General features: G+C 44.9%; 1 protein-coding gene across 1 annotated transcript in view; it reads right to left on the bottom strand.

The window, feature by feature from the left end:
- The window catches only part of LOC109884233 (piezo-type mechanosensitive ion channel component 2-like), a 243,994-nt gene extending 220,218 nt beyond the window's left edge, over nt 1-23,776 (bottom strand). Inside the window, exons 1-2 of the mRNA XM_031806768.1 lie at nt 23,713-23,776; nt 16,607-16,702 (exon numbers count right to left, since the gene is read on the bottom strand). Coding sequence (XP_031662628.1) covers nt 16,607-16,702; nt 23,713-23,776 — 160 coding nt within the window. The remainder of the gene's footprint in view (nt 1-16,606; nt 16,703-23,712) is intronic.
- Nucleotides 23,777-25,583: the final 1,807 nt, after the last annotated feature.

The raw sequence follows: 25,583 nt of genomic DNA, 5'->3' as shown, positions 1-25,583 counted from the left end.
AGGAACAGTGTAGGGAGGTGAGTCAGTAACAGGAACAGTGTATGGAGGTGAGTCAGTAACAGTGTAGGGAGGTGAGTCAGTAACAGAAACAGTGTAGGGAGGTGAGTCAGTAACAGGAACAGTGTAGGGAGGTGAGTCAGTAACAGGAACAGTGTAGGGAGGTGAGTCAGTAACAGGAACAGTATAGGGAGGTGAGTCAGGAACAGGAACAGTGTAGGGAGGTGAGTCAGTAACAGGAACAGTGTAGGGAGGTGAGTCAGTAACAGGAACAGTGTAGGGAGGTGAGTCAGTAACAGGAACAGTGTAGGGAGGTGAGTCAGTAACAGGAACAGTGTAGGGAGGTGAGTCAGTAACAGGAACAGTGTAGGGAGGTGAGTCAGTAACAGGAACAGTGTAGGGAGGTGAGTCAGTAACAGGAACAGTGTAGGGAGGTGAGTCAGTAACAGGAACAGTGTAGGGAGGTGAGTCAGTAACAGGAACAGTGTAGGGAGGTGAGTCAGTAACAGGAACAGTGTAGGGAGGTGAGTCAGTAACAGGAACAGTGTAGGGAGGTGAGTCAGTAACAGGAACAGTGTAGGGAGGTGAGTCAGTAACAGGAACAGTGTAGGGAGGTGAGTCAGTAACAGGAACAGTGTAGGGAGGTGAGTCAGGAACAGGAACAGTGTAGGGAGGTGAGTCAGGAACAGGAACAGTGTAGGGAGGTGAGTCAGTGAATCATGTTAGCATGGTGAGTTACATGAAGACTTGCGTTAGCCGTTAGCTCCCTGAATTGATGTCTAGGCTTTAGCTCTGCAGGCCAACAAAGACTTCTGACAAGCAGGGGACCTGGGATCAAACCTAACCCAGTCAGTCACAGCACCCATAAGAGATGCATTTTATGATATCTTATGTTAGGCCCTGCGATAGACTAGTGTCCTGTCCAGGGGGTGTACTGTACATCAAGCTGTCTCACTGCAGAAACAGGAGATAGACTGGTATCCTGTCCAGGGGGTGTACTCTACATCAAGCTGTCTCACTGCAGAAACAGGAGATAGACTAGTGTCCTGTCCAGGGGGTGTACTGTACATCAAGCTGTCTCACTGCAGAAACAGGAGATAGACTAGTGTCCTGTCCAGGGGGTGTACTGTACATCAAGCTGTCTCACTGCAGAAACAGGAGATAGACTGGTATCCTGTCCAGGGGGTGTACTCTACATCAAGCTGTCTCACTGCAGAAACAGGAGATAGACTAGTGTCCTGTCCAGGGGGTGTACTCTACATCAAGCTGTCTCACTGCAGAAACAGGAGATAGACTGGTATCCTGTCCAGGGGGTGTACTGTACATCAAGCTGTCTCACTGCAGAAACAGGAGATAGACTAGTGTCCTGTCCAGGGGGTGTACTCTACATCAAGCTGTCTCACTGCAGAAACAGGAGATAGACTGGTATCCTGTCCAGGGGGTGTACTGTACATCAAGCTGTCTCACTGCAGAAACAGGAGATAGACTGGTATCCTGTCCAGGGGGTGTACTCTACATCAAGCTGTCTCAATGCAGAAGCAGGAGATAGACTGGTATCCTGTCCAGGGGGTGTACTCTACATCAAGCTGTCTCAATGCAGAAGCAGGAGATAGACTGGTATCCTGTCCAGGGGGTGTACTCTACATCAAGCTGTCTCAATGCAGAAGCAGGAGATAGACTGGTATCCTGTCCAGGGGGTGTACTCTACATCAAGCTGTCTCACTGCAGAAGCAGGAGATAGACTGGTATCCTGTCCAGGGGGTGTACTCTACATCAAGCTGTCTCAATGCAGAAGCAGGAGATAGACTGGTATCCTGTCCAGGGGTGTACTCTACATCAAGCTGTCTCAAGCTGTCTCAATGCAGAAGCAGGAGATAGACTGGTATCCTGTCCAGGGGGTGTACTCTACATCAAGCTGTCTCAATGCAGAAGCAGGAGATAGACTGGTATCCTGTCCAGGGGGTGTACTCTACATCAAGCTGTCTCAATGCAGAAGCAGGAGATAGACTGGCATCCTGTCCAGGGGGTGTACTCTACATCAAGCTGTCTCAATGCAGAAACAGTAGATAGACTGGTATCCTGTCCAGGGGGTGTACTATACATCAAGCTGTCTCAATGCAGAAGCAGGAGATAGACTGGTATCCTGTCCAGGGGGTGTACTATACATCAAGCTGTCTCAATGCAGAAGCAGGAGATAGACTGGTATCCTGTCCAGGGGGTGTACTATACATCAAGCTGTCTCAATGCAGAAGCAGGAGATAGACTGGTATCCTGTCCAGGGGGTGTACTCTACATCAAGCTGTCTCAAGCTGTCTCAATGCAGAAGCAGGAGATAGACTGGTATCCTGTCCAGGGGGTGTACTCTACATCAAGCTGTCTCAATGCAGAAGCAGGAGATAGACTGGTATCCTGTCCAGGGGGTGTACTCTACATCAAGCTGTCTCACTGCAGAAGCAGGAGATAGACTGGTATCCTGTCCAGGGGGTGTACTCTACATCAAGCTGTCTCAATGCAGAAACAGTAGATAGACTGGTATCCTGTCCAGGGGGTGTACTATACATCAAGCTGTCTCAATGCAGAAGCAGGAGATAGACTGGTATCCTGTCCAGGGGGTGTACTATACATCAAGCTGTCTCAATGCAGAAGCAGGAGATAGACTGGTATCCTGTCCAGGGGGTGTACTATACATCAAGCTGTCTCAATGCAGAAGCAGGAGATAGACTGGTATCCTGTCCAGGGGGTGTACTATACATCAAGCTGTCTCAATGCAGAAGCAGGAGATAGACTGGTATCCTGTCCAGGGGGTGTACTATACATCAAGCTGTCTCAATGCAGAAACAGGAGATAGACTGGTATCCTGTCCAGGGGGTGTACTATACATCAAGCTGTCTCAATGCAGAAACAGGAGATAGACTGGTATCCTGTCCAGGGGGTGTACTCTACATCAAGCTGTCTCAATGCAGAAGCAGGAGATAGACTGGTATCCTGTCCAGGGGGTGTACTCTACATCAAGCTGTCTCAATGCAGAAGCAGGAGATAGACTGGTATCCTGTCCAGGGGGTGTACTATACATCAAGCTGTCTCAATGCAGAAACAGGAGATAGACTGGTATCCTGTCCAGGGGGTGTACTCTACATCAAGCTGTCTCAATGCAGAAGCAGGAGATAGACTGGTATCCTGTCCAGGGGGTGTACTCTACATCAAGCTGTCTCAATGCAGAAGCAGGAGATAGACTGGTATCCTGTCCAGGGGGTGTACTCTACATCAAGCTGTCTCAATGCAGAAGCAGGAGATAGACTGGTATCCTGTCCAGGGGGTGTACTATACATCAAGCTGTCTCAATGCAGAAGCAGGAGATACGGAGTAGGATCTTAATTTGAGCCCGTTTGAGTTGTTATTATATGGATTATAATTAATGGAAATCTTTGTAGGGGTTGACACATTTTTCATTAGGGCAAATCAAGTTTGATATTTCAAAGTGGAAATTACAAACTTTAGAAGCCTTTTTAAAACTCAAATAGACTACAATTTTGTATTTCCTGCTGTGCCGGAAAATCCTCAGCAACAAGAGTGATCAAAGGAAGATCCACCACGCTTCGGCCCTATGGGCCACTCTTATGGTCTCTCCTCTATAAAGAGGTAACCTGTTCACCTGGATACATATGAGCTCTGGTCTAACGGACTGACAGACATCCAGTACTCCTTCCACACAGAGGAAGCAGCAACAGCCCCAAACAGTTCCGTTAAATGTAATGCATCCTTACTGGAAACACTTAGGACTTTAATATGCTATGTTAACATGGAAACACTTAGGACTTTAATATGCTATGGCCCCATGGGAACACTTAGGACTTTAATATGCTATGTTAACATGGAAACACTTAGGACTGTAAAATGCTATGGCCCCATGGGAACACTTAGGACTTTAATATGCTATGTTAACATGGAAACACTTAGGACTTTAATATGCTATGTTAACATGGAAACAATTAGGACTGTAATATGCTATGGCCCCATGGGAACACTTAGGACTTTAATATGCTATGGCCCCATGGGAACACTTAGGACTTTAATATGCTATGGCCCCATTTGAACACTTAGGACTTTAATATGCTATGTTAACATGGAAACACTTAGGACTTTAATATGCTATGTTAACATGGGAACACTTAGGACTTTAATATGCTATGTTAACATGGGAACACTTAGGACTGTAATATGCTATGGCCCCATGGGAACACTTAGGACTTTAATATGCTATGTTAACATGGAAACACTTAGGACTGTAATATGCTATGGCCCCATGGGAACACTTAGGACTTTAATATGCTATGTTAACATGGAAACACTTAGGACTTTAATATGCTATGGCCCCATGGGAACACTTAGGACTTTAATATGCTATGTTAACATGGGAACACTTAGGACTGTAATATGCTATGTTAACATGGGAACACTTAGGACTTTAATATGTCACCACGTCCTTAATAATCTTATTCCTGGCCTAGGTGTGTGCGCGCGCGTGTGTGTGTGTGTGTGTGTGTGTGTGTGTGTGTGTGTGTGTGTGTGTGTGTGTGTGTGTGTGCGTGCGTGCGTGCGCTAATGTGTGTGTGCATGTTTGGCAGTACCATCGAGCAGCAAGTGGGGACTGCTAACCTTAATAAATTACTACCTACCAACATCTCTCCTAGCCAGGTTTAGAAATTACTACCTACCAACATCTCTCCTAGTCAGGTTTAGAAATTACTACCTACCAACATCTCTCCTAGCCAGGTTTAGAAATTACTACCTACCAACATCTCTCCTAGCCAGGTTTAGAAATTACTACCTACCAACATCTCTCCTAGCCAGGTTTAGAAATTACTACCTACCAACATCTCTCCTAGCCAGGTTTAGAAATTACTACCTACCAACATCTCTCCTAGCCAGGTTTAGAAATTACTACCTACCAACATCTCTCCTAGCCAGGTTTAGAAATTACTACCTACCAACATCTCTCCTAGCCAGGTTTAGAAATTACTACCTACCAACATCTCTCCTAGCCAGGTTTAGAAATTACTACCTACCAACATCTCTCCTAGCCAGGTTTAGAAATTACTACCTACCAACATCTCTCCTAGCCAGGTTTAGAAATTACTACCTACCAACATCTCTCCTAGCCAGGTTTAGAAATTACTACCTACCAACATCTCTCCTAGCCAGGTTTAGAAATTACTACCTACCAACATCTCTCCTAGCCAGGTTTAGAAATTACTACCTACCAACATCTCTCCTAGCCAGGTTTAGAAATTACTACCTACCAACATCTCTCCTAGCCAGGTTTAGAAATTACTACCTACCAACATCTCTCCTAGCCAGGTTTAGAAATTACTACCTACCAACATCTCTCCTAGCCAGGTTTAGAAATTACTACCTACCAACATCTCTCCTAGCCAGGTTTAGAAATTACTACCTACCAACATCTCTCCTAGCCAAGTTTAGAAATGACTACCTACCAACATCTCTCCTAGCCAGGTTTAGAAATTACTGCCTACCAACATCTCTCCTAGCCAGGTTTAGAAATTACTACCTACCAACATCTCTCCTAGCCAGGTTTAGAAATTACTACCTACCAACATCTCTCCTAGCCAGGTTTAGAAATTACTACCTACCAACATCTCTCCTAGCCAGGTTTAGAAATTACTACCTACCAACATCTCTCCTAGCCAGGTTTAGAAATTACTACCTACCAACATCTCTCCTAGCCAGGTTTAGAAATTACTACCTACCAACATATCTCCTAGCCAGGTTTAGAAATTACTACCTACCAACATCTCTCCTAGCCAGGTTTAGAAATTACTACCTACCAACATCTCTCCTAGCCAGGTTTAGAAATTACTACCTACCAACATCTCTCCTAGCCAGGTTTAGAAATTACTACCTACCAACATCTCTCCTCGCCAGGTTTAGAAATTACTACCTACCAACATCTCTCCTAGCCAGGTTTAGAAATTACTACCTACCAACATCTCTCCTAGCCAGGTTTAGAAATTACTACCTACCAACATCTATCCTAGCCAGGTTTATAAATTACTACCTACCAACATCTCTCCTAGCCAGGTTTAGAAATGACTACCTACCAACATCTATCCTAGCCAGGTTTAGAAATTACTACCTACCAACATCTCTCCTAGCCAGGTTTAGAAATTACTACCTACCAACATCTCTCCTAGCCAGGTTTAGAAATTACTACCTACCAACATCTCTCCTAGCCAGGTTTAGAAATTACTACCTACCAACATATCTCCTAGCCAGGTTTAGAAATTACTACCTACCAACATCTCTCCTAGCCAGGTTTAGAAAATACTACCTACCAACATCTCTCCTAGCCAGGTTTAGAAATTACTACCTACCAACATCTCTCCTAGCCAGGTTTAGAAATTACTACCTACCAACATCTCTCCTAGCCAGGTTTAGAAATTACTACCTACCAACATCTCTCCTAGCCAGGTTTAGAAATTACTACCTACCAACATCTCTCCTAGCCAGGTTTAGAAATTACTACCTACCAACATCTCTCCTAGCCAGGTTTAGAAATTACTACCTACCAACATCTCTCCTAGCCAGGTTTAGAAATTACTACCTACCAACATCTCTCCTAGCCAGGTTTAGAAATTACTACCTACCAACATCTCTCCTAGCCAGGTTTAGAAATTACTACCTACCAACATCTCTCCTAGCCAGGTTTAGAAATTACTACCTACCAACATCTCTCCTAGCCAGGTTTAGAAATTACTACCTACCAACATCTCTCCTAGCCAGGTTTAGAAATTACTACCTACCAACATCTATCCTAGCCAGGTTTAGAAATTACTACCTACCAACATCTATCCTAGCCAGGTTTAGAAATTACTACCTACCAACATCTCTCCTAGCCAGGTTTAGAAATGACTACCTACCAACATCTCTCCTAGCCAGGTTTAGAAATTACTACCTACCAACATCTCTCCTAGCCAGGTTTAGAAATTACTACCTACCAACATCTCTCCTAGCCAGGTTTAGAAATTACTACCTACCAACATCTCTCCTAGCCAGGTTTAGAAATTACTACCTACCAACATCTCTCCTAGCCAGGTTTAGAAATTACTACCTACCAACATCTCTCCTAGCCAGGTTTAGAAATTACTACCTACCAACATCTCTCCTAGCCAGGTTTAGAAATTACTACCTACCAACATCTCTCCTAGCTAGGTTTAGAAATTACTACCTACCAACATATCTCCTAGCCAGGTTTAGAAATTACTACCTACCAACATCTCTCCTAGCCAGGTTTAGAAATTACTACCTACCAACATCTCTCCTAGCCAGGTTTAGAAATTACTACCTACCAACATATCTCCTAGCCAGGTTTAGAAATTACTACCTACCAACATCTCTCCTAGCCAGGTTTAGAAATTACTACCTACCAACATATCTCCTAGCCAGGTTTAGAAATTACTACCTACCAACATCTATCCTAGCCAGGTTTAGAAATTACTACCTACCAACATCTCTCCTAGCCAGGTTTAGAAATTACTACCTACCAACATATCTCCTAGCCAGGTTTAGAAATTACTACCTACCAACATATCTCCTAGCCAGGTTTAGAAATTACTACATACCAACATCTATCCTAGCCAGGTTTAGAAATTACTACCTACCAACATCTCTCCTAGCCAGGTTTAGAAATTACTACCTACCAACATATCTCCTAGCCAGGTTTAGAAATGACCACCTACCAACATCTCTCCTAGCCAGGTTTAGAAATTACTACCTACCAACATCTCTCCTAGCCAGTCTTAAGATGTAATAACCGCCATCGATAAGAGACATTACTGTGCAGCCGTCTTCATCGACCTGGCCAAGGCTTTCGACTCTGTCAATCACCTCATTCTTATCGGCAGACTCAACAGCCTTGGTTTCTCTAATGACTGCCTAGCCTGGTTCACCAACTACTTCTCAGATAGAGTTCAGCTTGTCAAATCGGAGGGCCTGTTGTCCGGACCTTTGGCAGTCTCTATGGGGGTGCAACAGGGTTCAATTCTCGGGACGACTCTCTTCTCTGTATACATCAATGATGTCGCTCTTGCTGCGGGTGATTCTTTGATCCACCTCTATGCAGACGGCACCATTCTGTAATACATCTGGCCCTTCTTTGGACACTGTGTTAATTAACCTCCAGACTAGCTTCAATGCCATACAACACTGCTTCCGTGGCCTACAACTGCAAGATCTCACCTCGTGGGGCATCAATGATCATGAGAAAGGTGAGGGATCAGCCCAGAACTACACGGCAGGACCTGGTCAATGACCTGAAGAGAGCTGGGACCACAGTCTCAAAGAAAACCATTTGTAACACACTACGCCGTCATGGATTAAAATCCTGCAGCGCACGCAAGGTCCCCCTGCTCAAGCCAGCGCATGTCCAGGCCCGTCTGAAGTTTGCCAATGACTATCTGGATGATCCAGAGGAGGAATGGGAGAAGGTCATGTGGTCTGATGAGACAAAAATAGAGCTTTTTGGTCTAAACTCCACTCGCCGTGTTTGGAGGAAGAAGAAGGATGAGTACAACCCCAAGAACACCATCCCAACCGTGAAGCATGGAGGTGGAAACATCATTCTTTGGGGATGCTTTTCTGCAAAGGGGACAGGACGACTGCACAGTATTGAGGGGAGGATGGATGGGGCCATGTATCGCGAGATCTTGGCCAACAACCTCCTTCCCTCAGTAAGAGCATTGAAGATGGGTCGTGGCTGGGTCTTCCAGCACGACAACGAAATCTCTCCTAGCCAGTCTTATTAAATACTACCTACCAACATCTCTACTAGCCAGTCTTATTTTAACACTGGAGTGTGAGTGTGGGGGCAGGGGAGGTCAACGTACATAGTCTTATGGGTAGAAGCTGCAAGGGAGCCTTTTGGAACCTACAGAAGTATACGTAGCACTAAACGCTACAGTGGTTATGGTAACGCATTACCTGACACCTGGTCATAACACTGTTATAACACTGTCATAACACTGTCATAACATGGTCATAACACTGTCATAACACTGTCATAACATGGTCATAACACACCTGCATTGCTTGCTGTTTGGGGTTTTAGGCTGGGTTTCTGTACAGCACTTTGAGATATCAGCTGATGTACGAAGGGCTATATAAATCTATTTGATTTGATTTGATAACCCTGTCATAACACGGTCATAACCCTGTCATAACACAGTCACAACACGGTCACAACACTGTCATAACACTGTCATAACACTGTCATAACACCGTCATAACATGGTCGTGACCCATATATGTACATCTGTTGTGACATACAGTATATTGCATTATTTTATGACTGGCTATGACAACTACATAAGAGTGTAAAAATCCACATTTATTCACATTCGGTTTTTTCCTTGCCAAGAAGTTTCCTTTCGTTTGAAAGTTTGTTTCTTAAATTGTTTGTTGTTGTAATTAGTTCTTTTCAGACATGTTTTTTTCACATCATATTTTAAATAACTTGTAGAAAATACACATTATGACATTTTCAAGAAGCATTATGACCATCATAATCATATAAACCAGATAGTCCTATCACGTACATGCCCTTAAATCAGTCATCTGTCAAAAAGGTGTCTGGTCCTGCTCCTGAAATCTGCTCCTACATTCCTCCCAGTCATCTGTCAAAAAGGTGTCTGGTCCTGCTCCTGAAATCTGCTCCTACATTCCTCCCAGTCATCTGTCAAAAAGGTGTCTGGTCCTGCTCCTGAAATCTGCTCCTACATTCCTCCCAGTCATCAGAAACAGAGCATTGGGGTAGGTGCATGTCTGGCATCAATGCGTGTGCAATTATAATGATAATGTATAACGTTTATAACATAAACATGCTGAGATGTAGGTTATGGTGCACCAGCCTGGCAGGGGCAACGCCAGTCCTCACGCCAGTCCGCTTTTTCTGCTCCTACATTCCTCCCAGTCATCTGTCAAAAAGGTGTCTGGTCCTGCTCCTGAAATCTACTCCTGCATTCATCCCAGTCATCAGAAACAGAGCATTGGGGTAGGTGCATGCCAACACTAGGTGCACCTGTGTAATGATCATGTCGTTTAATCAGCTTCTTGATATGCCACACCTGTCAGGTGGATGGATTATCTTGGTTAGTGAGAAATGCTCACTAACAGGGATGAAAACAAATTTGTGAACAAAATTGTAGAGAAGTAAGCTTTTTGTGCATATGGAACATTTCTGGGATCTTTAATTTCAGCTCATGAAACATGGGACCAATACATTACATGTTTTGCGTATATTTTTGTTCAGTATACATTTGTTGGGATATTAAATCCTTTATTTTAAAACAGCTTTGTTGGAGAAAAAAAACAACTGGCAACTGTTAAAAGATTTAAATAACATAACCCATTCTGAAGTCACCAAATAGTTAGGGGTCCAAGCAGCTTGGTGAAACCATAATATTGGTAAATAGTTAGGGGTCCAAGCAGCTTGGTGAAACCATAATATTGGTAAATAGTTAGGGGTCCAAGCAGCTTGGTGAAACCATAATATTGGTAAATAGTTAGGGGTCCAAGCAGCTTGGTGAAACCATAATATTGGTAAATAGTTAGGGGTGCGGGCAGCTTGGTGAAACCATAATATTGGATGCCATAATATTGATATTCCAGTTGCGGTAAAAAGGTTGTCAAAAACAAGCGAATTCCTGTGAGATGGTAAGGCCTGGGTAAGGCCTGGGTAAGACCTGGGTAAGACCTGGGTAAGGCCTGGGTAAGGCCTGGGTAAGGCCTGGGTAAGGCCTGGGTAAGACCTGGGTAAGGCCTGGGTAAGGCCTGGGTAAGGCCTGGGTAAGGCCTGGGTAAGGTCTGGGTAAGGTCTGGGTAAGACCTGGGTAAGGCCTGGGTAAGACCTGGGTAAGGCCTGGGTAAGGCCTGGGTAAGGCCTGGGTAAGGCCTGGGTAAGGCCCAGCAGAATGCAACAAGATGGTAAAGGGCCATGGGGCCGCACCGTCTTATTTCATGCCAATTGAAAATGCTATCTTTGATAGCTCACACTCCTCACCCCGTGACATGTAGAGTCGTGAAATTTGGTACATAGGTCCCTCTCTCTTTACAAGGAACAAAATAAGGTCCCGCCATGATGGATTTTCCACCTTTTTCAATTGTGAATAACACTTAAAACACGACTCCTTTCTGATTTGCTCGAAACGTGATATATTGCATCCATGGACCAACGCAACATTTTCCAGGCTAGTATTTCAAACAAGATGGCCCATACTCACCAATAGACAATCACATGGGCGTAGTCTGGCACCAAAATGCATATAAATCAGACACAGATATTCGTATTGTAACATAACTTGGTACGCATGTTCCAAACACTCAGATTTAATATATCTAAGCACATTCAGATAGGCCACACGGTGGCGCTATAAAAGACACCTGTTTACATGTTTGACTCAGAGTGATGAAATTTGGCACACATGCTCAGGGATATGAATCTAGCTGTCCGAGTTCTGATGTTTGGCAAGTGTGATAATGAGTACAGAAGTAGTTCATCGTATGTAAAATGTGTCAAATTTGTCCTGATGCTGGTGCTATGGGGCCAAAGCTTGAACCCCAGCATGGCTGCTTGAATCTTTATATTTGTCTGCTATCCTTCTCCAGGATGCTCAATAGAGTCTATGTGTAGAGGATGGGCCATGGGGGTAGGACCAGGATGCTCAATAGAGTCTATGTGTTGAGGATGAGGGTCGGACCAGGATGTTCAATAGAGCCTATGTGTTGAGGATGAGGGTCGGACCAGGATGCTCTATAGAGTCTATGTGTTGAGGATGGGGGTAGGACCAGGATGCTCAATAGAGTCTATGTGTTGAGGATGGGGGTAGGACCAGGATGTTCAATATAGTCTATGTGTAGAGGATGGGAGTAGGACCAGGATGTTCAATAGTGTCTATATGTAGAGGATGGGGGTAGGACCAGGATGTTCAATAGTGTCTATATGTAGAGGATGGGAGTTGGACCAGGATGCTCAATAGAGTCTATATGTAGAGGATGGGAGTAGGACCAGGATGTTCAATAGAGTCTATGTGTTGAGGATGGGGGTAGGACCAGGATGTTCAATAGAGTCTATGTGTTGAGGATGGGAGTAGGACCAGGATGTTCAATAGAGTCTATGTGTTGAGGATGAGTTAGGACCAGGATGTTCAATAGAGCCTATGTGTTGAGGATGGGGGTAGGACCAGGATGTTCAATAGAGTCTATATGTAGAGGATGGGGGTAGGACCAGGATGTTCAATAGAGTCTATGTGTAGAGGATGGGAGTAGGACCAGGATGTTCAATAGAGTCTATGTGTTGAGGATGAGTTAGGTCCAGGATGTTCAATAGAGTCTATGTGTTGAGGATGAGTTAGGACCAGGATGTTCAATAGAGTCTATGTGTAGAGGATGGGGGTAGGACCAGGATGTTCAATAGAGTCTATGTGTTGAGGATGAGTTAGGACCAGGATGTTCAATAGAGTCTATATGTAGAGGATGGGGGTAGGACCAGGATGTTCAATAGAGTCTATATGTAGAGGATGGGGGTAGGACCAGGATGTTCAATAGAGTCTATATGTAGAGGATGGGGGTAGGACCAGGATGTTCAATAGAGTCTATGTGTTGAGGATGAGTTAGGACCAGGATGAGGATGTTCAATAGAGTCTTTGTGTTGAGGATGGGGGTAGGACCCGAACAGGACCCCACCTTCACATCTTTACAGGCAGAGGGGAGAACTATAGTGTTGGACTGACCTATGTGACACTATGTGACCCTGAAGTCATACATTCCCTGACATTACCTTGCAGAAGTCTTCTTCTCTCATTACCTATTGATGAGACGGTAAGTAGTACACTTTAAAGACTCTCCTCTCTCTCTCCTTCCTCCATACTGTACTCTATCCCTCCATTCCATCATCCCTTCATCCATACTGTACTCTATCCCTCCATTCCATCATCCCTTCCTCCATACCACTCTATCCCTCCATTCCATCATCCCTTCCTCCATACCACTCTATCCCTCCATTCCATCATCCCTTCCTCCATACTGTACTCTATCCCTCCATTCAATCATCCCTTCCTCCGTCCATCCCTCTCTCCTTCCTCCATACTGCACTCTATCCCTCCATTCCATCATCCCTTCCTCCGTCCATCCCTCTCTCCTTCCTCCATACTGTACTCTATCCCTCCATTCCATCATCCCTTCCTCCATACTGTACTCTATCCCTACATTCCATCATCCCTTCCTCCATCCATCCCTCTCTCCTTCCTCCATACCACTCTATCCCTACATTCCATCATCCCTTCCTCCGTCCATCCCTCTCTCCTTCCCTATCTCCCTCCCTCTCTCCTTCCTCCATACCACTCTATCCCTCCATTCCATCATCCCTTCCTCCATCCATCCCTCTCTCCTTCCTCCATACCACTCTATCCCTCCATTCCATCATCCCTTCCTCCGTCCATCCCTCTCCCCTTCCCTATCTCCCTCCCTCCATCCCTTCTTCTCTCCTTCCTTCTCACCCTCTATTCCATCCTTCCCTCCCTCCATCCCTTCCTCTCTCCTTCCTTCTCACCCTCTATTCCATCCTTCCCTACCTCCATCTATTCTCCTTTACTTCCTGACAGACAGGCTGTCCCTCCCTCCCTCCTTTGTGTCTTTTATTTACTGAGAGGACATCAGCGTCCTCTCCTCTCCTGAGCCTCTAGCTGTATGTATTGTTAAACATTGACGTGATCTTTCCAGGAAGCACCGTGTTGAGTGGTTTAAGGTATGGGGGTCTTAACCATCTGGTTTGCTATCCTTCTGTGGTATAGGAAGGAATACCTGTCTCTAGGCTCTTTTCATGACCACAATGCCACACTAAACCACACTGGGCCAGAGGATAGATCAAGAGGACTGTATTCTAAGTTAACCCAGAACTCATGTCATAATTGGTCAGCTGCACAATTAAGTTCAGGACAACTTCTACATATAATACACTAAACATTGACCTCTTAGATCTCCTTATGACCTTTTCTGTTCAAAACAGCTGAGTAGCTTTTACATCAGTTCCCCTCATCTGAATTCTGAGAACCCCTCTCTCAATTCAATTGAATAATACATGTTTTACATTTTAAATGAACCTTTATTTAACTAGGCAAGCAAGTTAAGAACAAATTATTATTTACAATGACTGCCTACCTCGGCCAAACCCTAACCCGGACGACTCTGGGCCAATTGTGTGCCACCCTACGTGACTCCCAATCACGGCCGGTTGTGATACAGCCTGGATACAAACCACAGTGTCTGTAGTGACGTCTCAAGCACTGAGATGCATCGTCTTCGCCCGCTGCGCTTGTCGGGAGCCCAAATAGGCAATACATTTCTCTCTTAGACAAACCATACAACCAGTGACCAAACTAGCTGCATTATCCAATCATTGCCAAGGAAATCATGTCCTCAAGGAAAAACAATTTGGCTTTTCTGAAACAGAGAATTCTGTGAAGGTGGTTGGTTCTGGAGGTGATGCATTTATGAGCGCCATTGACTATGTGAAGTTTAGAGAAGAGTTAGAGGCAAAGTCCAAAGTCGATTGTCAGGCTGGTTGGCTCTGTGAAAAGAGGAAATAGGAGGAGGTAGAGGAGGAAGAGGAGGAGGTAGAGGAGGATGAGGAGGAAGAGGAGGAAGAGGAGGAGGTAGAGAGAAGAGGAGGAGGTAGAGAAGGATGAGGAGGAGGTAGAGAGAAGAGGAGGAGGTAGAGGAGGATGAGGAGGAGGTAGAGAGAAGAGGAGGAGGTAGAGGAGGATGAGGAGGAGGTAGAGAGAAGAGGAGGAGGTAGAGGAGGATGAGGAGGAGGTAGAGAGAAGATGAGGAGGTAGAGGAGGATGAGGAGGAGGTAGAGAGAAGAGGAGGAGGTAGAGGAGGATGAGGAGGAGGTAGAGAGAAGAGGAGGAGGTAGAGGAGGATGAGGAGGAGGTAGAGAGAAGAGGAGGAGGTAGAGGAGGATGAGGAGGAGGTAGAGGAGGATGAGGAGGAGGTAGAGAGAAGAGGAGGAGGTAGAGGAGGATGAGGAGGAGGTAGAGAGAAGAGGAGGAGGTAGAGGAGGATGAGGAGGAGGTAGAGGAGGATGAGGAGGAGGTAGAGAGAAGAGGAGGAGGTAGAGGAGGATGAGGAGGAGGTAGAGAGATGAGGAGGAGGTAGAGGAGGATGAGGAGGAGGTAGAGGAGGATGAGGAGGAGGTAGAGAGAAGAGGAGGAGGTAGAGAGAAGAGGAGGAGGTAGAGAGAAGAGGAGGAGGTAGAGGAGGATGAGGAGGAAGAGATAGAGAGAAGAGGAGAAGGTAGAGAGAAGAGGAGGAGGTAGAGGAGGATGAGGAGGAAGAGATAGAGAGAAGGGGAGAAGGTAGAGAGAAGAGGAGGAGGTAAAGGGAAGGGGATGATGAGGTAGAGAGAAGAGGAGGAGGTAGAGGAGGATGAGGAGGAGGTAGAGGAGGATGAGGAGGAAGAGATAGAGAGAAGAGGAGAGATAGAAAGAAGAGGAGGTAGAGGTAAAGGAGGATGAGGAGGAAGAGATAAAGAGAAGAGGAGAGGTAGAAAGAAGAGGAGGTAGAGGTAGAGGCGGATGAGGAGGAAGAGATAGAGAGAAGAGGAGAAGGTAGAGAGAAGAGGAGGTAGAGGTAGAGGAGGATGAGGAGGAAGAGGTAGAGAGAAGAAGAGGTAGAGAGAAGAGGAGGAGGTAGAGGAGGATGAGGAGGAAGAGATAGAGAGAAGAGGAGAAGGTAGAGAGAAGAGGAGGTAAAGAGAAGAGGAGGAGGTAGAGGTAGAGGAGGGTGAGGAGAAAGAGATAAAGAGAAGAGTAGGAGGTAGAGAGAAGAGGAGGTAGAGAGAAGAGGAGGTAGCGGTAGAGGAGGATGAGGAGGAAGAGAGAGAGAAGAGGAGGAGGTAGAGAGAAGAGGAAGTAGAGGTAGAGGATGAGGAAAAAAGTTGAGGGAGGAGGTAGTGGAGGTAGAGGAGGAAGTAGAGGAGACTGAGGATGCTAAAGAGGACGATGAGGAGGAGGATGAAGAGGAAGATGAAGAGAAGGTAGATGAGGTGGTAGAGGAGGTAGAGGAGGAGGTAGAGGAGTATGAAGAGGAGGTAGAGGAGGTAGAGGAGGAGGAGGTAGAGGAGGATGTAGTAGAGGAGGAGGAGGTAGAGGAGGAGGTAGTAGAGGAGGAGGTGGTAGAGGAAGAAGAGGTAGAGGAGGAGGAGGTAGAGGAGTATGAAGAGGAGGATGAGGTAGAGGAGTATGAAGAGGAGGTAGAGGAGGATGAAGATGAGGTAGAGGAGGAGGTAGAGGCAGAGGTAGAGGAGTATGAAGAGGAGGAGGAGGTAGAGGAGTATGAAGATGAGGTAGAGGCAGAGGTAGAGGAGTATGAAGAGGAGAAGGAGGTAGAGGAGTATGAAGAGGAGGTAGAGGAGGATGAGGATGAGGTAGAGGAGGAGGTAAAGGAGGAGGAGGTAGAGGAGGAGATAGAGGAGGTGGTAAAGGAGGACGAGGAAGAGGTAGAGCGAAGAGGGTGATAGAGAAAGAGGGAGACTTACCCTGCATGGTTGTGCTGGTGGGCTCAGAGAAAAGGGGAATAAGAAGGAGGTAGATGAGGTAGACGAATGATAGCCCATTGTACCGGAACAAACAAGCTGTAACAGACACACACAGATATTAGTAATTCACTCAAAAGTAGTGACATTAAAGTAAAAACAACATATTTAACATAATTGAAATGTTGAATTTCACACAGTATTGACCAGAGACATATAAAGACATACAGATATCTGCAGATGGCTAAACATGTACCATACAGATATCTGAACATGTACCATACAGATATCTGAACATGTACCATACAGATATCTGAACATGTACCATACAGATATCTGAACATGTACCATACAGATATCTGAACATGTACCATACAGATATCTGAACATGTACCATACCGATATCTGAACATGTACCATGCAGATATCTGAACATGTACCATATATATCTGAACATGTACCATATATATATCTGAACATGTACCATACATATATCTGAACATGTACCATATATATCTGAACATGTACCATATATATATCTGAACATGTACCATACATATATCTGCACATGGCTGAACATGTACCATATATATATCTGAACATGTACCATACATATATCTGAACATGTGCCATACAGATATCTGAACATGTACCATACAGATATCTGCACATGGCTGAACATGTACCATATATATATCTGAACATGTACCATACATATATCTGAACATGTACCATACAGATATCTGCACATGGCTGAACATGTACCATATATATATCTGAACATGTACCATACATATATCTGAACATGTACCATACATATATCTGAACATGGCTGAACATGTACCATTCAGATATCTGAACATGGCTGAACATGTACCATACAGATATCTGAACATGGCTGAACATGTACCATACAGATATCTGAACATGTACCATACATATATCTGAACATGTACCATACAGATATCTGAACATGGCTGAACATGTACCATACAGATATCTGAACATGGCTGAACATGTACCATGCAGATATCTGAACATGTACCATGCAGATATCTGAACATGTACCATACAGATATCTGAACATGTACCATACAGATATCTGCACGGCTGTGGTATTGCTGTTTAGTCTGTTAGATATCAGCCTCAGAGAGAACACACTTGACGTGGTTAATCATCCTGACAGTCTCTGTGTGTTAATGTGAACTCAGCGAAGGAACAATTAACATGCTGAGGAGGTCTACCATATTAATAATGTGAAAGGGGAACTAGCACCTTATGGTGAGAATAGCCGACTAGCAAGATCGGTTTCAGACGCAATCGTTAGGCTAAGACGATTAGTGTGTTTAAAAGAATGAAACAGTGTCTGTTCTACCAGTAAATTCAGGCAGTAGTGTTAATCCCACAGCACGGTCCCCGCAGCCGGACTATTTTCTCAGGACTTCTGTAAAGAAATGCTGTCGGCGTGCTCAGTGTCTCTCATTCAGCCGATAGAAACGTTCAACTTGTTCTCCCCTTTAATCAACGAGTCGGAGTCAGAGGCCGAGCCTTCTCAGGTCTCTCCTCCACCCGTTACGGAGTCAGAGGCCGAACCTTCTCAGGTCTCTCCTCCAGCTGTTACGGAGTCAGAGGCCGAGCCTTCTCAGGTCTCTCTTCCAGCCGTTATGGAGTCAGAGGCCGAGCCTTCTCAGGTCTCTCCTCCAGCCGTTACGGAGTCAGAAGCCGAGCCTTCTCTGGTCTCTCCTCTAGCCGTTACGGAGTCTGAGGCCGAGCCTTCTCAGGTCTCTCCTCCAGCCGTTACGGAGTCAGAAGCCGAGCCTTCTCTGGTCTCTCCTCTAGCCGTTACGGAGTCTGAGGCCGAGCCTTCTCAGGTCTCTCCTCCAGCCGTTATGGAGTCAGAGGCCGAGCCTCCTCAGCTCTCTCCTCCAGCCGTTACGGAGTCAGAAGCCGAGCCTTCTCTGGCCTCTCCTCTAGCCGTTACGGAGTCTGAGGCCGAGCCTTCTCTGGTCTCTCCTCCAGCCGTTATGGAGTCAGAGGCCGAGCCTTCTCAGGTCTCTCCTCCAGCCGTTATGGAGTCAGAGGCCGAGCCTTCTCAGGTCTCTCCTCCAGCCGTTATTGAGTCAGAGGCCGAGCCTTCTCTGGTCGCTCCTCCACCCGTTATGGAGTCAGAGGCCGAGCCTTCTCAGGTCTCTCCTCCACCCGTTACGGAGTCAGAGGCCGAGCATTCTCAGGTCTCTCCTCCACCCGTTATGGAGTCAGAGGCCGAGCCTTCTCTGGTCTCTCCTCCACCCATTACAGGGTCTGAACCGCTGAAGCTTCCCACCGTTAGCTCTGACTAATTGAAAACCCTAGTCATTGCTGACTCCATTACCTGCAGTATTAGACTTAAAACTAATCATCCAGCGATCATACACTGTTTACCAGGGGGCAGGGCTAACGACGTTAAGGCTAATCTGAAGATGGTGCTGGCTAAAGCTAAAACTGGCGAGTGTAGAGAGTATAGAGATATTGTTATCCACGTCGGCACCAACGATGTTAGGATGAAACAGTCAGAGATCACCAAGCGCAACATAGCTTCTGCGTGTAAATCAGCTAGAAAGATGTGTCGGCATCAAGTAATTGTCTCTGGCCCCCTCCCAGTTAGGGGGAGTGATGAGCTCTACAGCAGAGTCTCACAACTCAATCGCTGGTTGAAAACTGTTTTCTGCCCCTCCCAAAAGATAGAATTTGTCAATAAGTGAAAGAGGTTGTGATAATAGTGCTACTTAATGTTGTATCCCTCACTTTCAATGTAGTCATAGTCAATGAACTAATCACTGATCATAAACATGATGTGATTGGCCTGTCTGAAACATGGCTAAAAACCTGGAGGCCTCTCCTCCTAATTCCACTCCTAAACCCTACCAGTAGAAATCAGAACCATGGACAGCCACATCATGGGGCTGCAGGGTAGCCTAGTGGTTAGAGCATTGGACTAGTAACCAGAAGGTTGCAAGTTCAAACCCCCGAGCTGACAAGGTACAAATCTGTCGTTCTGCCCCTGAACAGGCAGTTAACCCACTGTTCCTAGGCCGTCATTGAAAATAAGAATTTGTTCTTAACTGACTTGCCTAGTTAAATAAAGGTAAAATAAAATAAAAAAATCATATTTAGCTTACGTTGGACTAAATAGTTTTTGGTATCTTTAAGTTGTCACTGTATGAGACTAAGCAGAGGTGATTTGATGATGTTGAAATGTTGAAGTTGAAATGGTGCTGAAATAGTGGAGGCAGCTCCTGTTGTTGAAATGGTGCTGGAACAGTGGAGGCAGCTCCTGTTGTTGAAATGGTGCTGGAACAGTGGAGGCAGCTCCTGTTGTTGAAATGGTGCTGGAATAGTGGAGGCAGCTCTGGTTTTCTTCGTGACTTGCAGTAACTCTCTGTGGTTCTAAATCAATAGTTGTTTAGTGGTCCGAAAATGTCTGAAACATTACCTTGCTTGACTATGCTGTAGATCATCTAACTGTTTGTTACATGCAATATGCTTTGTGGACTCCACCAGACAGAGGTCGCTCTGGTTTTGTGATGAAACAAAGGTGTAGTTGAATTTATTTATATTGTCTCGGCTTTAGACCTAAATATCACGGTGTCAGGCAGATGAACTAACAGGTTATAGAGAAAACAACGCAATTATCACAGTACATAGTCATAACATTATGGGTTCTTCTTGGAGAGGGAGGGCTTGGCTTCCCCAGTGATTTTACCCACGCACCGCTACTACCTACCTACCCCTAGTTACTGGTCCACCTGTCTACCTACCCCCTAGTTACGTGTCCACCTGTCTACCTACCCCCTAGTTACTGGTCCACCTGTCTACCTACCCCCTAGTTACTGGTCCACCTGTCTACCTACCTACCCCTAGTTACTGGTCCACCTGTCTACCTACCCCCTAGTTACTGGTCCACCTGTCTACCTACCCCTAGTTACTGGTCCACCTGTCTACCTACCCCCTAGTTACTGGTCCACCTGTCTACCTACCCCCTAGTTACTGGTCCACCTGTCTACCTACAGTGCCTTGCGAAAGTATTCGGCCCCCTTGAACTTTGCGACCTTTTGCCACATTTCAGGCTTCAAACATAAATATATAAAACTGTATTTTTTTGTGAAGAATCAACAACAAGTGGGACACAATCATGAAGTGGAACGACATTTATTGGATATTTCAAACTCTTTTAACAAATCAAAAACGGAAAAATTGGGCGTGCAAAATTATTCAGCCCCCTTAAGTTAATACTTTGTAGCGCCACCTTTTGCTGCGATTACAGCTGTAAGTCGCTTGGGGTATGTCTCTATCAGTTTTGCACATCGAGAGACTGAAATTTTTTCCCATTCCTCCTTGCAAAACAGCTCGAGCTCAGTGAGGTTGGATGGAGAGCATTTGTGAACAGCAGTTTTCAGTTCTTTCCACAGATTCTCGATTGGATTCAGGTCTGGACTTTGACTTGGCCATTCTAACACCTGGATATGTTTATTTTTGAACCATTCCATTGTAGATTTTGCTTTATGTTTTGGATCATTGTCTTGTTGGAAGACAAATCTCCGTCCCAGTCTCAGGGCTTTTCAGGGCTTTTCTTCCAGAATGGTCCTGTATTTGGCTCCATCCATCTTCCCATCAATTTTAACCATCTTCCCTGTCCCTGCTGAAGAAAAGCAGGCCCAAACCATGATGCTGCCAGCCTGAAATGTGGCAAAAGGTCGCAAAGTTCAAGGGGGCCGAATACTTTCGCAAGGCACTGTACCTACCCCTAGTTACTGGTCCACCTGTCTACCTACCCCTAGTTACTGGTCCACCTGTCTACCTACCTACCCCTAGTTACTGGTCCACCTGTCTACCTACCTACCCCTAGTTACTGGTCCACCTGTCTACCTACCCCCTAGTTACTGGTCCACCAGTTGACAGTGGGGATGGTGTGTTCAGGGTGATGAGCTGTGTTGCTTTTACGCCAAACATAACGTTTTGCATTGTTGACAAAAAGTTCAATTTTGGTTTCATCTGACCAGAGCACCTTCTTCCACATGTTTGGTGTGTCTCCCAGATGGCTTGTGGCAAATTTTAAACGACACTTTTTATGGATATCTTTAAGAAATGGCTTTCTTCTTGCCACTCTTCCATAAAGGCCAGATTTGTGCAATATACGACTGATTGTTGTCCTATCAACAGAGTCTCCCACCTCAGCTGTAGATCTCTGCAGTTCATCCAGAGTGATCATGGGCCTCTTGGCTGCATCTCTGATCAGTCTTCTCCTTGTATGAGCTGAAAGTTTAGAGGGACGGCCAGGTCTTGGTAGATTTGTAGTGGTCTGATACTCCTTCCATTTCAATATTATCGCTTGCACAGTGCTCCTTGGGATGTTTAAAGCTTGGGAAATCTTTTTGTATCCAAATCCGGCTTTAAACTTCTTCACAACAGTATCTCGGACCTGCCTGGTGTGTTCCTTGTTCTTCATGATGCTCTCTGCGCTTTTAACGGACCTCTGAGACTATCACAGTGCAGGTGCATTTATACGGAGACTTGATTACACACAGGTGGATTGTATTTATCATCATTAGTCATTTAGGTCAACATTGGATCATTCAGAGATCCTCACTGAACTTCTGAAGAGAGTTTGCTGCACTGAAAGTAAAGGGGCTAAATAATTTTGCACGCCCAATTTTTCAGTTTTTGATTTGTTAAAAAAGTTTGAAATATCCAATAAATGTCGTTCGACTTCATGATTGTGTCCCACTTGTTGTTGATTCTTCACAAAAAAATACAGTTTTATATCTTTATGTTTGAAGCCTGAAATGTGGCAAAAGGTCGCAAAGTTCAAGGGGGCCGAATACTTTCGCAAGGCACTGTACCTACCCCTAGTTACTGGTCCACCTGTCTACCTACCCCTAGTTACTGGTCCACCTGTCTACCTACCTACCCCTAGTTACTGGTCCACCTGTCTACCTACCTACCCCTAGTTACTGGTCCACCTGTCTACCTACCCCCTAGTTACTGGTCCACCTGTCTACCCCCTAGTTACTGGTCTACCTGTCTACCCCCTAGTTACTGGTCTATCTGTCTACCTATCTACCCCCTAGTTACTGGTCTATCTGTCTACCTAGTACCTACCTATGCTAACCCTACCGCCCTAGGCGATGCTGACAATGACATTGCTCATCAAAAACTGGACATGCTTACTGAATTAATACTGAAAATGTTTACAGTAATATGGTCTACTACAAATTATACTTGTGGTTGAGAAATACAATTTAAAAATCCATAATTTAGTTGAATGTTTTTGACACTGAATAAGCCTCTTCAAAATAGATGAACTCAAAGCAATCTCCTAATTATTTCATGGTAATAAATACGTCACAACCAAATGGTATAATATTTGGTACTTTAAATCTCGCATAGTGTTTTTCAGATGGAGAAATTAAACGGCGCTCAAGATCAATTCCACATGATGTCCACACGCTGTTCATGTCACAGCAATAGACCCGTTCTAGTCTGAACATTTGGTGAAGGAAAGGGAAAAGATATGAACTTTATCAAGTAACCTAAGACACATTTTTTCCTGAACTGCCAATCAACAAACCTCTTTCTATTTCAGATATTAACTTGGAGCAGAAAAGTAATGGAATACGACTGAAAGGTTGCAGTGTGTTACGCACAACCGCCCCTGTGAAGTAATATGTGCTCATATTAAGGAGGTTTTCCATAAATAAATGTAACGCACAACCGCCCCTGTGAAATAATACGTGCTCATATTAGGAGGTTTTCCATAGATAAATGGATTTCAGTGGTTAGTACAAAATCAAAGACGACTGAATTCTTGTGTCATTACTTGTCCAACAAGAACCACAAACCTGTAACACAGTACCCAGACATTGATTAGCCTACTGTAACGTTTAAAAAATATATATATATAAATTCCTTCATAAATGTATGACAGTTATTATTAGGGCAATAAACATATTTAAACTAATATTTTGTTGCAGGCTGTCATCTGCAATGCCTGTGAGGTTTTTTTTAAAGGCTATTTGGATGGCTCATTAGATGCGCATTAGATGCGGTACCTTTTTATGCATAAAACGTACCTGTTGCTAAACATATCGGAAGAAGCAATCTGAAGATCAGCCCGCAGACCACCTCGGACGCCATCGCGTTGGCCAGTCGGTATTACCACCAGGTATAAGGGGAGAGGATGGTCTCACGCACGTTGGTTGTCTGGCATCCCTTCTAGTAAAGTCCTCAGACTCCAAATGGTCAACAATTTATTTGGTCATATGTAACCAACATTTTACGCCGAAATGTAACATTTTTAAAGGAACGAATGCAGTACCATATAGACCACAGCCGTCACGGAACACGGTAACGTTATTATTCAACTCCGGTTAATGAAGTTATGATTATAAATCCCTTTTCAGTTGGTCAAACCCAGGCTTTGACGCATTGGTGAAATGTGACTTTCCGACTTCTGTTTTGACTCTGGTGCCTCGATCGAACTCCGCAGGACCACCGAGTGATTGACAGGTGTTTCAGCCACTCCGCGGGCTTCTCTGTGTAAGTGGTTTATCCCCCTTGGTAATAAGGGAGAGGGATGGGACACTTCCCCCCTGTAATGACTGTAAACAGCGCCAAGCCTTGGTAGGCTATACTTATCGATAAAAAAAAACAGCACTATGTTGTGACCCCTCTTTAAATCCCAGAAGATATTTAGTCATCTCAACCACGGCCCACCACAACTGAAACTATTTCTCTCCTTTATAAAAATAAATAAATCATGTAATTCCGCTGTTGAAGCTTCAACTGTGTGTGTGTGTGTGTGTGTGTGTGTGTGTGTGTGTGTGTGTGTGTGTGTGTGTGTGTGTGTGTGTGTGTGTGTGTGTGTGTGTGTGTGTGTGTGTGTGTCCACATTATAGGATGCTAAAACATAAAGATTTGCTCCATCTGTTTCTTACCTGAATCTCTTAAAGCAAAAGTAATGGAAGAACCCCATGGTTCCTGCATGTATCCTGGCTGTGGTGTAGACTACATAACAGTGGTGGGAAAAGAACCCACCCGTCATACTGTTGTAAAAGTACAGATACCTTAAAGGAAGATGATGTGAGTAAAGGTCAAAGTCACCCAGTAAAATAATACTGTAGTAAAAGTCTAAGTATTTGAATTTAAATATACTGTAATTGTAATTGCTAAATTATATTTAAGTATCAAAAAAGTAAAAGTGTAAATCATTTCACATTCCTTATATGAAGCAAACCAGACGGCACCATTTTCTTGTTTTTAAACGTATGGCTAGCCAGGGGCGCTCTCCAACATTCAGAGATCATTTACAAACGAAGCATGTCTGTTTAGTGAGTCTGCCAGATCAGAGGCAGTAGGAATGACCAGGGATGTTCTCTGTTTAGTGAGTCTGCCAGATCAGAGGCAGTAGGAATGACCAGGGATGTTCTCTGTTTAGTGAGTCTGCCAGATTAGAGGCAGTAGGAATGACCAGGGATGTTCTCTGTTTAGTGAGTCTGCCAGATCAGAGGCAGTAGGAATGACCAGGGATGTTCTCTGTTTAGTGAGTCTGCCAGATCAGAGGCAGTAGGAATGACCAGGGATGTTCTCTGTTAGGTGAGTCTGCCAGATCAGAGGCAGTAGGAATGACCAGGGATGTTCTCTGTTTAGTGAGTCTGCCAGATCAGAGGCAGTAGGAATGACCAGGGATGTTCTCTGTTTAGTGAGTCTGCCAGATCAGAGGCAGTAGGAATGACCAGGGATGTTCTCTGTTTAGTGAGTCTGCCAGATTAGAGGCAGTAGGAATGACCAGGGATGTTCTCTGTTTAGTGAGTCTGCCAGATTAGAGGCAGTAGGAATGACCAGGGATGTTCTCTGTTTAGTGAGTCTGCCAGATCAGAGGCAGTAGGAATGACCAGGGATGTTCTCTGTTTAGTGAGTCTGCCAGATCAGAGGCAGTAGGGAT

This window comes from Oncorhynchus kisutch, linkage group LG27, assembly GCF_002021735.2.
Source record: "Oncorhynchus kisutch isolate 150728-3 linkage group LG27, Okis_V2, whole genome shotgun sequence".
Classification (NCBI taxonomy): Eukaryota; Metazoa; Chordata; class Actinopteri; order Salmoniformes; family Salmonidae; genus Oncorhynchus; species Oncorhynchus kisutch.
Note: the sequence above shows the minus strand (reverse complement) of the source record. Positions and strands in the feature narration are given on the sequence as shown.